The 14343-nt window shown below is 42.0% G+C and overlaps 1 protein-coding gene across 3 annotated transcripts in view; it reads right to left on the reverse strand.

Moving 5' to 3' along the window:
• The window catches only part of kank4 (KN motif and ankyrin repeat domains 4), a 72646-nt gene that overhangs the window by 17310 nt on the left and 40993 nt on the right, over positions 1-14343 (reverse strand). For all 3 annotated transcript variants that reach the window (XM_032525853.1, XM_032525852.1, XM_032525854.1), the window contains exons 2-3: positions 5003-5076; positions 901-4430 (exon numbers count right to left, since the gene is read on the reverse strand). In XM_032525853.1, the coding sequence (XP_032381744.1) occupies positions 901-4430; positions 5003-5021 (3549 nt within the window). In that variant the 5' untranslated portion in view covers positions 5022-5076. The remainder of the gene's footprint in view (positions 1-900; positions 4431-5002; positions 5077-14343) is intronic.

Raw genomic sequence — 14343 nt, forward strand, 5'->3', positions numbered from 1 at the left:
GGTAATTACAATTGGGTAGTTAAAAAGAACATTGATATAGACAACATGAGGGTTAAGTAATTTGTTTGTGACTAACGCTAACCCCTGACTTATGCAGAGTCAAACTGGTCTAGTCACAGTGAAAGTGGTCAGTGTGTTTTGTGGTCTGCTGTATTATGTCTCAACAATCAATCAATCAATCAATCAATCAATCAATCAATCAGGAAACACTTGTATCATTAAGTTGGGATACAAATGGCGATTAAAGCATGTGCTCTACTGAAAGACACACATTACGTCCAAGGAAAAATGCTAAAAAGAAGCAAGCAACATCTTAAATTCCTACCCAAACACAATAATCCTTGTGTTGACATAGTACTACTGATACTGACTGATTTCACCAAAAGAAATGCTTTGAGAGCACATCAGAAGAGTTTTGTAAATAATAAAACAGGACTGGTGTGGTGTCAGGTTGCAGTGAAAAGAAACTACAGTCACTAAGAAGCAGACAAGCTTGCTGTAAATACCACCTTGTTGTCAGTTTGATTCTACCTTACATCAGCTGAGAAGTGTGCTAGTATGCAGGGCTAAGTGTTCTACCTGAACTCTATACAAGTGACACCGCAGACATCTGTCAAATCATTTTGTCAATGTTTGGCTGCTCCTGTTGGCCTTTTTGTTCGAGGGAGAGAAGGATGGGAAATTAATATCCAAGGCTACTGAGTTATACACATTAATCATGAGACGTCTTGGCAGATATCAGAAGGAACATAATGTAATTAAGTGGCATGAAGAGTACAAACTGTGAAAGGATATGGAAGTGCAATGGATTCAGTTCATTGAGTCGATTAAAAATAAGCAAGGCAAACAAATGTGAATGCAGTATAAACCATGGGATCCTAACTGAACCACAGGCGTACCTTGTTCTTGTTGTTTGTTGGCAGCAGCAGCTTTCTGGCCTGGTGAGTAGAAGGCAGAGAGGACACTGAGGGAGCTAACTAGCTGACTTTGAATAGAGCTCATTTTGGAAGGACCAGGCTTCCCTGCTGGTTTCCCTGTTGTTGCCGCAGGGACTGCCTTCCCTACAGGCTTGGCCGATGCTCCTTTCCCTGCCTCTGCTCTTTTCCCTGCCGTCTGTTTCTGTGTGCTGGGGCTTTCCTGCTGGCTGGCCGACTGTTGAGTTCCAGAGCTGCTCCCCAGCTGTGCCCACTGCTCGCCCAGAAGCCCTGTTAACCGGGTTACGACTTGGCCCAAAGCTGCAGGCGATGTTGGTGACTCACTGGAGCCTCTGCGTGGAGGCTGTGCCTCGCCAGCGTCCTGGCGTGAGGACTGGGCTTCACTTGAACCACGACGTTGGTCTGTTTCGCTGGAGCCTCTGCGCAATGATTGTGTCTCGCTGGAATCTTTCTGAAGGCGCTGCGTCTCACTGGAGCTTCTTCGAGAGCCCTGAGAATGAGGCTGGGGGTCACATGACCCCTGGCGAGCTGGGCGAGTCTGGCCTTCTCCTGATCCACGACTAGGAGGTTGTGATGCACTAGACCCCTTCTGTGGTGCTTTAAGCTCTTTGGAGTCCCGTCGAGTTGCAGTGGATTGAGACTGTGCTTTAATTAATTTGGGACGGGTTTGGACTACACTGGAGCCTGGAAGCGAGGCTTGGGTCTCAGTCTGAGGTTGTGATTGAGATTGTTTCTCACTAGACTCCCCCGGAGGTATTTTTGCTAGGGTGTGGCCCTCAACCTGAGACGGAGATGGGGCTTTGTGTGGTTCAGAGAGCTGTGTTGGGGTTTGGGCCTCGAGCCTAGGGGGATCCTGTACCTGCACCTGGGGCTGGGTTTTTGTTTGTTGCTGGGATGGCTCGGGTTGAGTTTCACTGGATCCCCTACAAGGACGTACAGGTGCAGCCTGAAGTTGAGGATGTATAGGCTGGACCTGCTCTGCTGAGACCTTCCGGCCTCTCGAGGGTCGCACAGGAGTGACTGTCTTCACAGCTGCATTCTCTGCTGCTACTACTACTACAACTGTATCACTGACCACAGTTTCTTTGATTGTTGTACCAACTATCATAACTTCAGCTGTTTGTTTCTCCTCTACAGTCTCGACTGCAAATTGCTGTGTCTCAACAAGTTTTGTTAATTCACTCTTTGGGGGTTCAATTTCTTTTGTTTCTGAGTCATTCTGTGCTGTAACGTTTGCAATGTCAGATTTTGTATGTTCTTCTTTTGCAACAAGTAAACTGGTACCACCTTCACCCTGGCATACAATATCTGAAACTACAGTTTGTTCAAACCTGCTTTCTATAGCAGTAAGTGAACTCTCTGTGACAACTTTTACCACCACACTTTCACTGTCTCCATTATCTCTTTGAAGTCTTTCATTTGCTTCCTTATCTTCCACTCTTTCACTGACCACATTACCAACATACTCTGCTCCTTCATTGCCAGCACTTTCTCTCGCTTCTGCACCTCTGGCTGGATTGTTATCCTCTTGTCTTTCTATCTCTGTCTCAGTCTGCTGGTCTGTCCTCTGTGCTTCCACTGTCTCTGTCACCCTATCCACAGTGTCCACTCTCTCTGTCACCGTCCCACGGTCTACACTGCTGGCCCTCGGTCTCTGCGGATGGTCTGTTGCTGTTGCTCCCTCTGTTTCTGTGACTTGGTTTACCCTTTCTGTTACAGGTGTCTCGGTCATCTGATCCTGTGTTGCGATCTTCTCTGTTACTGTGCCACGTTCCATGCTGTTGGCTCTGGCTCTTGGTGGGCTCACAGCAGTTACTTCTGCCTCCACCTCTGACACCTGTATTTTTGTGTCAACTTTATCAGTCTCTGCTCCTTGCTCTATATTTCCAGCACTTGGTTTGGATGAATACACTTCAATGCAGATTCTATCTGTATCTGTTGCCTGATCTATTGTTCCAGGCGGTTCTGTCTCAGTCTCTCGGTTTGCAAAATCTACTTTCTCTGTCTCTGTCCCTGTGTCAATACTCTCTCTTCTTGGCCTGCTGTGTGCTTCTGGTGTACATACCTCCACTCTCACTCCGTCACTCAGTTGTAGTATTTGCTCCTCTTTTTCCTTGTTCTTATCTATTTGTTCTTTCAAAAGAGTATTAGTTCTCTCCAGGTCTTGGGTAGCTTGAGTAAGTTTAGCCTCCAGTATCAGTAGCTTCTCCTGCAGATTCTGCATACTGTCTGGGCCCTCAAGTTTTTGTTCTTTTGCTGCATCACCATCTTGAATACTGCTAGTCTCTGCATCTTTTAAAGCCACCCTAAGTGATGTTAATTCCGGTCCTGCAATGTCCCGTGATAGCTTTTGCACTGCTTGCTCCAGTGGACTTTCTTTTTGTTTATCTGATTTTTCTGACAGCTGTGTTTGTCTCACCAATTCTTGCTCTGACAACCAACCCATTTCTCTATGTGCTGAGGAACTCTTCAAAGATTCCTGATTTATCTCCCTCTCGTTTTGTAACACCTTACTTTTCTCTGTAACATCTTGTTTCACTTTCCCTGTTCCCAGCTTTGTTGGCACTCGCTCTGAAGCTTCTAAACCTCCAGTGGGTTGATTCATCAAAGTTAAGTTGAGCCCTTCTGTTGGTCTGTGGCCTTGTGGCTGAGTGCATGTCCCGGAATCAGAATACGGTGCTATTGTAGAGGATAATGTGGAAACCTGGTCCTGGGCTTGGGCCTGGAGCTGAAGCAGTAGCTTCTCCCTCTCTTTTCTCAGTGAGCAGATCTGTGCCTTTAGTTCTGGAATAGTTTTGACCTGCTCTTCCAGCTCCCTGACCCGCTTCAGTGCCACTGTGATCTGCTGGTGAAGACCTGTCCGATCCTGAGGAACACACCGTCTCTCTGTTATGTCCGGTGAAGGACGGAAGACGTTCTCTGTTGAGCCACTCTCCGGTGTTCCCACGGTACGGTCTGGACTGCTTGAGTCAGAACCTTTCCGTTGCTGTAGGGTAATGGGCATGCTTGATGCTCGGAGCAGGTTTGGACGACTTTGAATCTCTACAGTGTTCTCTTCATCAACCCGAGCCCCAGCTCCTACTTCATCTCTCGGCTTTGCTGAAATGTAGCCAGCTCCCTGACTGGTTGTCCCCCTGCTGCTCTGGCTGGAAGTTCCCCCTTCACTTGCCCTGAAGTCGAAGATCTGTTGGACCTCTGTCACCCGTGATTTAGGCTTGGGCCCCAGGGTGGACGTCCCAGACCATGTGCTGTCCTTAGGGGCAGGCCTGACCCCATGCCCAGGAAGGCTAAAATTTCGGGGAAGCGTGCTGAATTTGGCTGGGCCCTTGACCCTGCGCTGAATGTGGACCCTTTTAATAGTGTTGCCTTTTTCAATGTCGTCAACATACTTGAGGAAGTCCAGGTCCAGATGGAAGCCATAGGGAGTTTCCACTGAGTAGGGCAGCTGCTTCCTCTGAACATTGCCCTCACTGGCCTTAGTCTGAAAGCCATTGGCTGTAAGGATTCAAAATGAGAAATAATCAATCAATCAATCAATGATTCTTCTCCCACTACTAGAAATAATAACAATGACAATAATGATAATCACTGAAAAGATAAAACTAAAATGCATTTACATGTGCAATTGCTTGAAAACCAAATCACACACTATCATCACCATTATTATTATTAAAATTATTTTCATTTTCATTTTTACCCATTTGTACAGATAGGATGTACTGTGTTGCACACATGGTGCTTCATTATGTAAAACAATATCACTTACTGGGAAGTGATTATCATGCAGTGATTGCAACAAAACAAACTAATCAGCATGCAAAATGATGCTCATGCTGTATCAACTTATGAATACAGTATTAGACGGGGCAGTTATCACCTGAAGGAAATAAACCCTTCATTGCTTTTTGCCACAGTAGGAACAGTCATTTAAATGTTTAACCATTGATGTAAGATATTGTAACAAAAGCCTGATTCTACATGACTAATTACTGTTCTTACAGTTAGAAAAATAAGAAATGTGTTTGGAACAAATTTGTTTGCATAAATGCACATTTGGTGACACTCACCACTTTTCTTGTCCATCATGGGAGGCGGAGTTCTCAGTCATCGACTTGTGTTTGCTACAGTTGAAGCTGGCAGCCTATATGAAACAAAAATGAGAGAGCTGTGTGAGATACTAAAATATTATGGATCATTCTCATCTGAACTGCACTGAATTCTACATTCTGATGTGTCTAAATTTTACAAGGCAATGATGGATCTGTGAAATCAAATGACAGACTGAAAACAGTATCTTGTCCTGAACATGTTTAGCCTGAAACAGCCTAAAGGTTTCCTATATTATAGCAAATGAAAAAAAAAGACAAAATGATTGACTCACACAAGAGAGAATTATTTTCCTCCCTGAGATAAGATATGCAATAAGTCATGTAAGACCCTACTCTTTGTTTGGTTGCCAGGAAAAAAATGGTACAAAACATGCAGATTCATGTCAAAACTAATCTGCAACAGTATTACAATAAACTTAACATGATGTCAAATGTGGATGCAGTAATATAAAAAAAAAAAAAATGTGTATATATATTTTATGACAAATGGTTTCCCTTTTATAAGTTAAGTCTACAGCAGCGAAGTAGTGCTAACAGTCCAGATGAATATAATGGGGTGAGAAAAGGCTTCGCAATTATTAGACATTTATACAGCTATGACAATAAATGTACTAAAAAGGTAAATATGCAGTTAATTATTGTGCAGTTGCAGCTACTCTACTAAAGACAACATTATGAAGTTATATCAAGCAACAGCTAATATGAATAGCACAATGAGGGGAACGGCAGCACCATTGTGTTCCTTAACTGAAATTCATTTGCCTTTTAATTTGCCATTTAAAGTCCACAAAACCCTGGACAGGCCCACAGAAGGACCCATGTTTCATTTGGAGCCACTTTGCATCATTTGTTCCACTGGGAGAAGCCAAGAAACCAGAGCCACTTGCCCATTTACCTTTTTACAATGAGCTTACTGAAGAGTAGAGCTAAGGAAGATGGAAAACAATTCACAAAGGGAGTCAAAACTTTTAAGGGCCCATGTAAAGCTTTCTAATAGAATATCCAATACTAATAATAAAATTCAGGCAATTCAGCTAGATTTACAGATACAGCTGAAATCCACATTAAATGAACACTTGATCCCTTATTGACAAATATCAACTTTAAGGCTATTTAGCAAATAGGCACACATTATTCATGAAATTTCCATGCAAATTTGTGTCACTGGCTTATGTTGAGTGCCTGAAGCCCTGGTTTAATACATGCTGGAGCTCAAACTTCATCATGGGAGGTGCAAATTAGCATTTCACAATTTTTAATAGGTGGTCTAGACGCTACAGCTGGAGTTTTTATTGGTTTCATGCACTGTATTTTGTAAATGCCCGTGGGTTACAAGTTATTGCAGATATTATAACTTTATGCTTTATGTTAATGCAAATAGTTATAATAATGCAACAGTGCAGGTTTGTTTTCCTATGTTGATACAATTTAAATACCATAGGTCTAGTGGGAATATGGAAACACTGGAGAGAGGCAGTTTTCCCATATTAAATGGCTGCTTTGATGTCTCAAAAGATTGGGAACACTCAACTCCACATTGTATCTTTCTACGTATCTATCTATGTATGTATCTATCTTTCTAAGAAGTTTATGATACTGGAAAATTGGCTAATGCATACAGACTCCCAACCGCAAAAAAACAGCTGGCCTTTTCTCTGATATCAATTCAGGAAATTTTCTAGTTTCAAACAATATTTTCAACTGACCCTTTACCTACTGGTATTTCTAAAAGTCACCCACACTCAATAACGCAATAAAACATCCATTGCACCATTTTTAGATATGATTATGTGCGTGTACAAAACAGTACTTAGCGGATATACAGTAGTTTTGAGTAAGTGCATAGTCCTGGCCACAGAGTAAGCTGTGTGTTGAGCTGTGCTGAGTGGGGACATATTGCAAGGTAAGCATTACATGAGCTGGCAATGCAATCAATCAAAATGACAGCCAGTCCACCCAGGGGCCTAAACACGAACTTTCACCAGCTCTATTTGGCCTTGGTACCATCTTTGTAGAATAAACCTTAATAATGAAAAGAGCTGATAACCTGGGGCACAATTGTTGTGTCTGTTGCAGATGTACGGATATACAGGCATATATACAAAGAGACACACAGAGCAACTGACTGACAGACTCTGTACAGGATCTGACACCATGTGATTGGAACCATGGCAACCATTCTTCAATCCACTACTTGTATGTCCCAGGAGTAAGGAGAGTGGAGAGCACAGGCATTCCTGGCTCTTCCTGATGCTTACTGCGACTACGATCGTCTTGCTGTCCTTAAGGCTTAATTAGTAGATATGGGAGCAGAGGAATGCTGCTCGTAATTGCTGAGTGAAGTACAGGCAGAACCCACTGGCAATTATACACAGTGGGCAGGCAACAAAACCCTCCTTAATTAGATCATTACTGAAACTGAGAGACAGCGGTAGTAGAGTGGGAGAGAATAGAGAAGGGACAGAAAGAGGGGATCTTAAAAGGGGGGAGGAGTGAAGATAGAACAGAGGTAAGGTGGAGAATATGTGAAGAAAGATGAAGAAAAAAAGCTTCAGTTTGGCAGACGAGTATGACAGAAAGAAAAGAGGAGAGGCAGAAAAGATGATGCTGTGAAAAACAGGCCACAGTAACCATCAGTGACTTGACAGAACTGCTAGGAAAGAGATAAAGAGTCTACCTGGCCTTCCCCACAGTGCTGTTATGAGGATTTTTTAAATTTTCCCTTTTAATTAAAGTCACTGTAAATGCTTGCTTGACTAATGAAAGGCCTCAGAGCATCATAACAATCATGTTATAGGCTATTTGGTGAGCCTCAGTAGGGTAATATGGATGCTTACTATAAATGACAAGCCAAAATATCAGTCACTAAACATCATCTGCAAAAGTATGTATACTTAGACAGTGTTCGTGAAGCACAGTAATTTGTAGATTATTCAGGTTAGGCTAGCGATTAAATATTGGAAGTGGTTGATGATGCATGATCCATACTGGATTACAATCATAATGACTCTAAGCTAAAAGCTCATAAAGGTTATGCTAATCCAAATTGAAAGCCACTGGCTACACAAGGCTAAGAGGAAGCCAGGGGTACGTATGTGTGTCCAAAACTGTGTTTGCGTGTGTGTGCACTTATTTAGTCATTCCCTTTGTCAGTGTTTGTTTGTGTGTGTGTGTGCGCTTACATTGCTTGCAATATTTAAGGTTTATGTGTGTGTATGTCTGGTTGGGTCACTGTTTTTGAACCCTTACCCTTAATAATCCCTCAAAGGACATGCAGCAATCTCTCAACACCAATCCAATAAATGGGACAGCTGGCTGAGAGGCGACGACATCGGTAATGTGAAGCCCGGAAGACAGGAATAATGAGAGTGTGGTAAATAAGCTCATACTGACAGCCAGTAGTGTTCATATGTCATCATCAGCGTGGAAACATTAACCAAAGTTTTGTTTCTGAGAATATTTTGGATGGGAGACCCAAAGATTTAATTAAATACTCACTAATTTTTGTATTGTAAAATGTCTAAAACGCATAGCAGTTAATGGTGAAAATGGCTATTTCTGCAAAAACAGCTTGTGATGATACAAATTGAGGTTGCACCGACTGCCAAGCTCTTCAAATTATACCTCCACCCACTCTGAGTTTTACACATCAGAGAAACACATGTATGTGGATAATTGCTGACCCAACCTACCAAGAAAAGGGGGGAACGCATTAATTGAATGTCATGGGTCATTACATTGGAGTGCATGTTCTGGAGATTGACTCTGATACACTGACACAGAGCAGGCCCTATAGAAGACAGGCCAACGGGAAATAAGATTTAAGAGCGCAAACAGGGGACAGGAGGTGGGTGGTTGGGAGAAAGAAAGTGACTGAGAAAATGAAAAAGAGGCAGAGATGGGAGTGGCAGCTGTACATTCATATCTCAGACATGCAGAGCAGCTTTACCGTTATATTTCCCTCTCTTTCAGCTCTGATTCTGTCATTTTCTGTCTCAAACTCTATCTCATTAAAAAAGCAGCAGCAGAGGATAGCAAGCAACAATAACACACGTCCCAAGTTCTTATCACAGCCCTGACATGGGACCAGCTATCTCTGTTTACCCATGTTCTACCTTGAGAATGAAGGCAGGATTGTCCAGCTTAATATGCCGACTCAGCCTGAGAGAGCCACAAGCAAATTCAAGCCAGAGCACATGTGCAGACAAACACAGGGACACTGATAAATACACATATGCAAAGTAGTGAATACTTTGGTTAAATGCCTACTGCAGCACAATGTAACAGGAGTTCAATTTTAACAAAGCAGCAAAAGATGGTATCTCACAGGGTACCACGTGCAAAGATTACTTTGCAGCCTAATCTGGGCGTTGAAAGGTACCATATTAACATTTAAAGCTTTTTGGGGACATTTCTAAAATTAAAGTTACTGAATTAAAAACTAAATCTAGTCGTTTTTACAGCAGTTTCTAACTTGTTCTCCTCAGTACAGAAATGAATTAAATCCAGCAAGTTTGGAGGATTTATAAGCTTTCACTAAGCAGGTTTACCTCATTCGAATTAGAAGAGTTATTGTTGAAAGCCAATCAGGTCTACAACTGTGACTGTTCTGTCCAGGAAGAGCTAAACCTCTGCCTTTGCACTACGGTAGGGGATGCTTGTGTGGTAATTTTTGTTTTTTTTGTTCCTGCATTTTTGTCATTTGGGTATCTTGCTATATGTGTTTAAATGGAAGGAAGGGGGTATATCAGTAAATGAAAACATGTAGCATGCACAATTTAGGCGTCATGGATTACACCTGCTCAAACGCACACAAAGTACTGTCTTTCCTGTGCCATTTTCAAACCTTTTGAAGCAAGACTATGTAACCTCTGAAATAGAAATAACAGTTTACAATTCACAATCAATAAACTTTGTTGCTACACACTCACTTAATCTGGTACGACCAGTAGTTTATGGTAACCAATGTTAGCTGATGTCTAGAGCAAACTAGAGACAGATATGGCTGTGTAACATTCCTTTCTAGGTGCTGTTGTTACACTAGGTACTGTTCAGTAAAAGTCTTGCTTCAAAGATTCAACATCACATTATGAAAGCTGTTACTTTTTTTTCAGGAGGTTAAATTAAATCTGTTATCCATTTTGTACTCATTTGTTACCCATTACAGAGACATTCCCTATGATACAAGTGTGAGTGAGAGACACTGCTGATGGTGCAATTAGTTCAATCTACTGGGTTGCCGGTGTGGATGACAATCTTGCATAATGACACACTACAACGCAAAGAGGCTCCAGAGCAACAAATGGAGAAAATTCACTGACAAGACAAATGGGAAATGGAAGGTTTCTGATTGCTGAACCAGATCTGAACTAGAAGACATTTATCTGATATCTCAGTGCTTACTGAGTCAGTAGAAACGATCAGTCCTTCTGCTCTACAAGAGCTATTTGAGCAAAGTCTGGTTCATCCTTCTCAAATCTAAGATTATCACTGTCTATGTTATAGTGCATTGCAATAATACTCTACTACTATGATACATATACCGGGCCAATATGGGTTTAAACTTTACTCCAGTTCTGTCAGGCCCATTCGTGTTCATCATCCAGACCTCATCTTTTTTTCAGTTCTTCTATAATCAAGTATGGACTAGTCTAATCCAGTACGGCAGTGTCTGTATTCACAAGGGGCCAGATTGTTCCCTTTCTGCTACACAGCATCTGGTTATCAACCCCGGAGAGAAAATTAGAGAAAAAACTTCTGTCTATGGGCTTCATTAAACAGTGGCTAAATCATCCCGCCAGGCTGTAGTGAGTAGGCTACTGTTTTATTACAGGTCAGTTAAACTGCTTTTCTGTGAGAGAAACAGAAATTCACTGCAAATTCAGATAATGGGTTGCACTGGATACTTTAATAGAGTGGGACATGTAATGTAATGTAGTTATTATTTGCAAAAGTTGTGTTTACAGTACAATAATATGACAAATATGGGCAAAAATAAACTAAAAATATGGTTACCTCCAGTCCTTTGCGGGTTAAAAGTTATTTGTAGAGCCCAAAAGAGACACAAAAACAAGTCGCCTGTGTGTGGAAAAATCACTGCTTTAGTTTATCTTACATCAAACAGTATGTTCTTTTTCTAACTGCTGAATAGATATGGTATTTCTAAGCTCAAGGCAAATCCATACATGCATGCTTATACAAAAAAGGCACAAATTTGATTGCTTTTAAGTCTATCTTTCTATTATTCATTTGTGAGTTTCCTTTGCCTATGTGTAAGAAAATTAGTTGCAAGGATATTAAACACTACCATGCCCAAGGATTCCACTTACATTCAGAACAATGACTAAGAGGCTACAGGATGCATGTGGAGGGTGACCTCCAGTGTATCTTTCTGTTGACCTGTTGAAAGATCAGCTGCTCCCAAATATTAGCGTTCTGTTGCCTTTTCAGCATGTTATGGCTACACTGATCCCCTGATTTTATTTCCTTGTCAACACTTCCGTCTATACACAGACACCCAATACAGAGTAAACAGAACCGTGTCTCATTTTGGAGCCCTTTTATTTGGACCACTATGTGTACGCCATGTTCACAAAAGGCCATCACATGTCACCAGAAGAATAACTTTGCCACCGTAAGCCATGGTTCATCTATAGAAAGAACAATGATTCTCAACCTTTCAGCAAGGCTATATTAGCCACTGAACATCAGTCAGATTAACATCACACGCTACTCTCAAAGTATACATTATATGAACTTTAAGTGTCCAAACTACATATGAATGAGGAACCTAAACAATGAGAAATACTCTAAAAATATATGAAAAGGCATTGCATGTCATGTCGACAATCAGATGAGGGAGAGGAGAGATGCCACTTCACCTCCTGGGCACTGCCAGGTGCTGTTGAGCAAAGCACCGTACCCCCCCAACCGCTCAGGGCGCTGGTTCAGCTGGCAGCTCACTCACTCTGACATCTCTCCATTAGTGCATGTATAGATCCTGAGCATGTGTGTGTGTGTGTGTGTGTAGTTCAGGACTGTGTGTGATTATTAACAAAGTGTGGACACAGAGTGTAAATTGTAATTTCCCCATTGGGAATCAATAAACAGATTAAAAATTAATTAATGGACTATACATTAAGACCATCAATCAAACACTCGTTTTTACTCGCCCCCCGTCACTCATCTACCCCCCCCCACACCCCCCACCCCCCGTCCCTGTTCCCATTCCTGTCCCTCTTTTGCTACCTCGTCTGTCAAAGGACAGATAGTCCTTACGCCGTGCCCTCCCTGCAACTGTTTTCTTATCAGCCTATCGCTTGATTGTTTATCCCTTGTTACACAGAATGAAAGCTTCTTCCTTTTTTCAGGCAGCTCTCCTCAGGCCCTAGTGGTATTCCAGCACAAGGAGCAGCTGCCTGCTTTCGTTAGCGATAAGGGAAGTGACACACCATCTATTATTTATTGGAGCACACAGCCAACCCCTTCTAGCTTGAGCTGGGTTAGCATTACAGCTACGTCCGCTCATGGAAGTTAATTAGGGTGGTGAAGTAAATGCTACCGCTAATTAGCATGTGGGCTATCGTACTATTCCTATGTTAACATTGGCAGATGTTAAAATGGGTTAAAGGTATGGTGATAAGAGATTTAAAAAAATAGCAGGAACAGTTGGAGATGGGTAGCAGAGTAAGGGATAGCAGGAAGATAGAAAGAAAAAAGGAAATGTGGTTCATGGGAAGTGGTGAGAAAAGAAAAAAACGATGGAAGGAATGAGGGAGAAAGCAAAAGGAAGAGAGAATATGACAGAGAAGGTGTGCTGTACGTAGCCACAGAGGAGTAGATCACTTACAGTGTTGCCATGTCACAATTACATCTACTTCTACTCATTATGACCAAAACAACTCACAAACAGCAAACATGTATAAAATATTAAAATCTGCAATAGGCTATCAGCAAGTTTCACCTGATGTATTAACACACGCCCAAGGAAACATGAGTTATAAATAAATCTATAAATAAAAGTCCCCTCTGCTCATTAATTATAACTTTCTACTTACACCGCCAAAATAGAGAGAGCACTCACTCACATGCAATCAGGAAATTCTATCACAGTCGAGCAAACATGAAATAAGATGTTTTTGCATGGAAGCACACACAAACATGCATTCACACACAATTTATTCCCCATCACAGTCACACATCCCCTGGTTTGAAAGAGCCTGGCTCCACACTGTGTTGGTGTCCGGCAGGCCACGACTCTAGGAAGAAATCAACATTTCTAAATTAACACACTATTGATCTTTGCAGCATGGGTTCCGCTTGCACACACAGAAACATAGATCGGACACGCATGTTCAAATACTGCCAAAGAAAAAAATAGTTGTCTGATTGCCACAATGAGTAGCTCAATACTTGTGTGTGTGTGTGTGTGTGCGTGTGTGTGTGTGTGTGTGTGCGTGCGACACACGTGTGTGACTGAACACATGCATGCGTGTTGCCCATTTATGACTCCCGCATTGTGTCAGCTGCCAAAGCTGTGTACGCTAAAATTCTGCGGACAGAAAAACACCACATTTCCTCTCTCTCTCTCTTTCGCTCTCTCGCTCACTTACTTACATAAACACATACACACACAGACATGCACACATGCACTTACACATTTAAACTAACACATACACGCTCTTTGTTTCTCTCTTCACACTCTTTGTCACACATCCCAGGCAGAAACATGTGACCTATGTTCTACCCTGCAAAAATAGACTGGGGAAGAAGGAGTGAGAGAAGAGAGAGGTGAGGTGTAGCAGATTAAAGGAAGGGAAGATGAGCAATGTGAGATAAACAAAATGAATTATGGCAGATAAAATTGGGAAAAAAAATGAATAAAGACAGGAAACTTGAGAGAAAAAAATAGCGAGCGGACACGAGCAAACAAGATTAAATGTGAGAAGGAGTCAGAATAAGGGAGTAGACTCTCATTGGGTGGTTTGCCTCTAACCTGCCATGGATCTCCACTCCGCTCCTGTCCCTCCTGTTTCTGTTCCTGTGAGTGCTACTGACCCTGTCTTTCTTTAAACCTCAGCAGAAAGAAAAAAAAAGGAGGGAGGGTGGGAAAGGGGTGGTGGTTTTGCAAGATATGGTTATGCGAAGAGAAGAGAAAAAAAAAGAAGAATAAGACAACCTGCCTTCTTATTATGATGGATTCATCAGCCTTACCAGTTGCAACCAACTGGCCCAGAAAAAAATACCCTTTAAGATAAATGGGCTCCATAAAGTACACACACACACACACACACACACAC

Source organism: Etheostoma spectabile, chromosome 9 (genome assembly GCF_008692095.1).
Source record: "Etheostoma spectabile isolate EspeVRDwgs_2016 chromosome 9, UIUC_Espe_1.0, whole genome shotgun sequence".
Taxonomy (NCBI): Eukaryota; Metazoa; Chordata; class Actinopteri; order Perciformes; family Percidae; genus Etheostoma; species Etheostoma spectabile.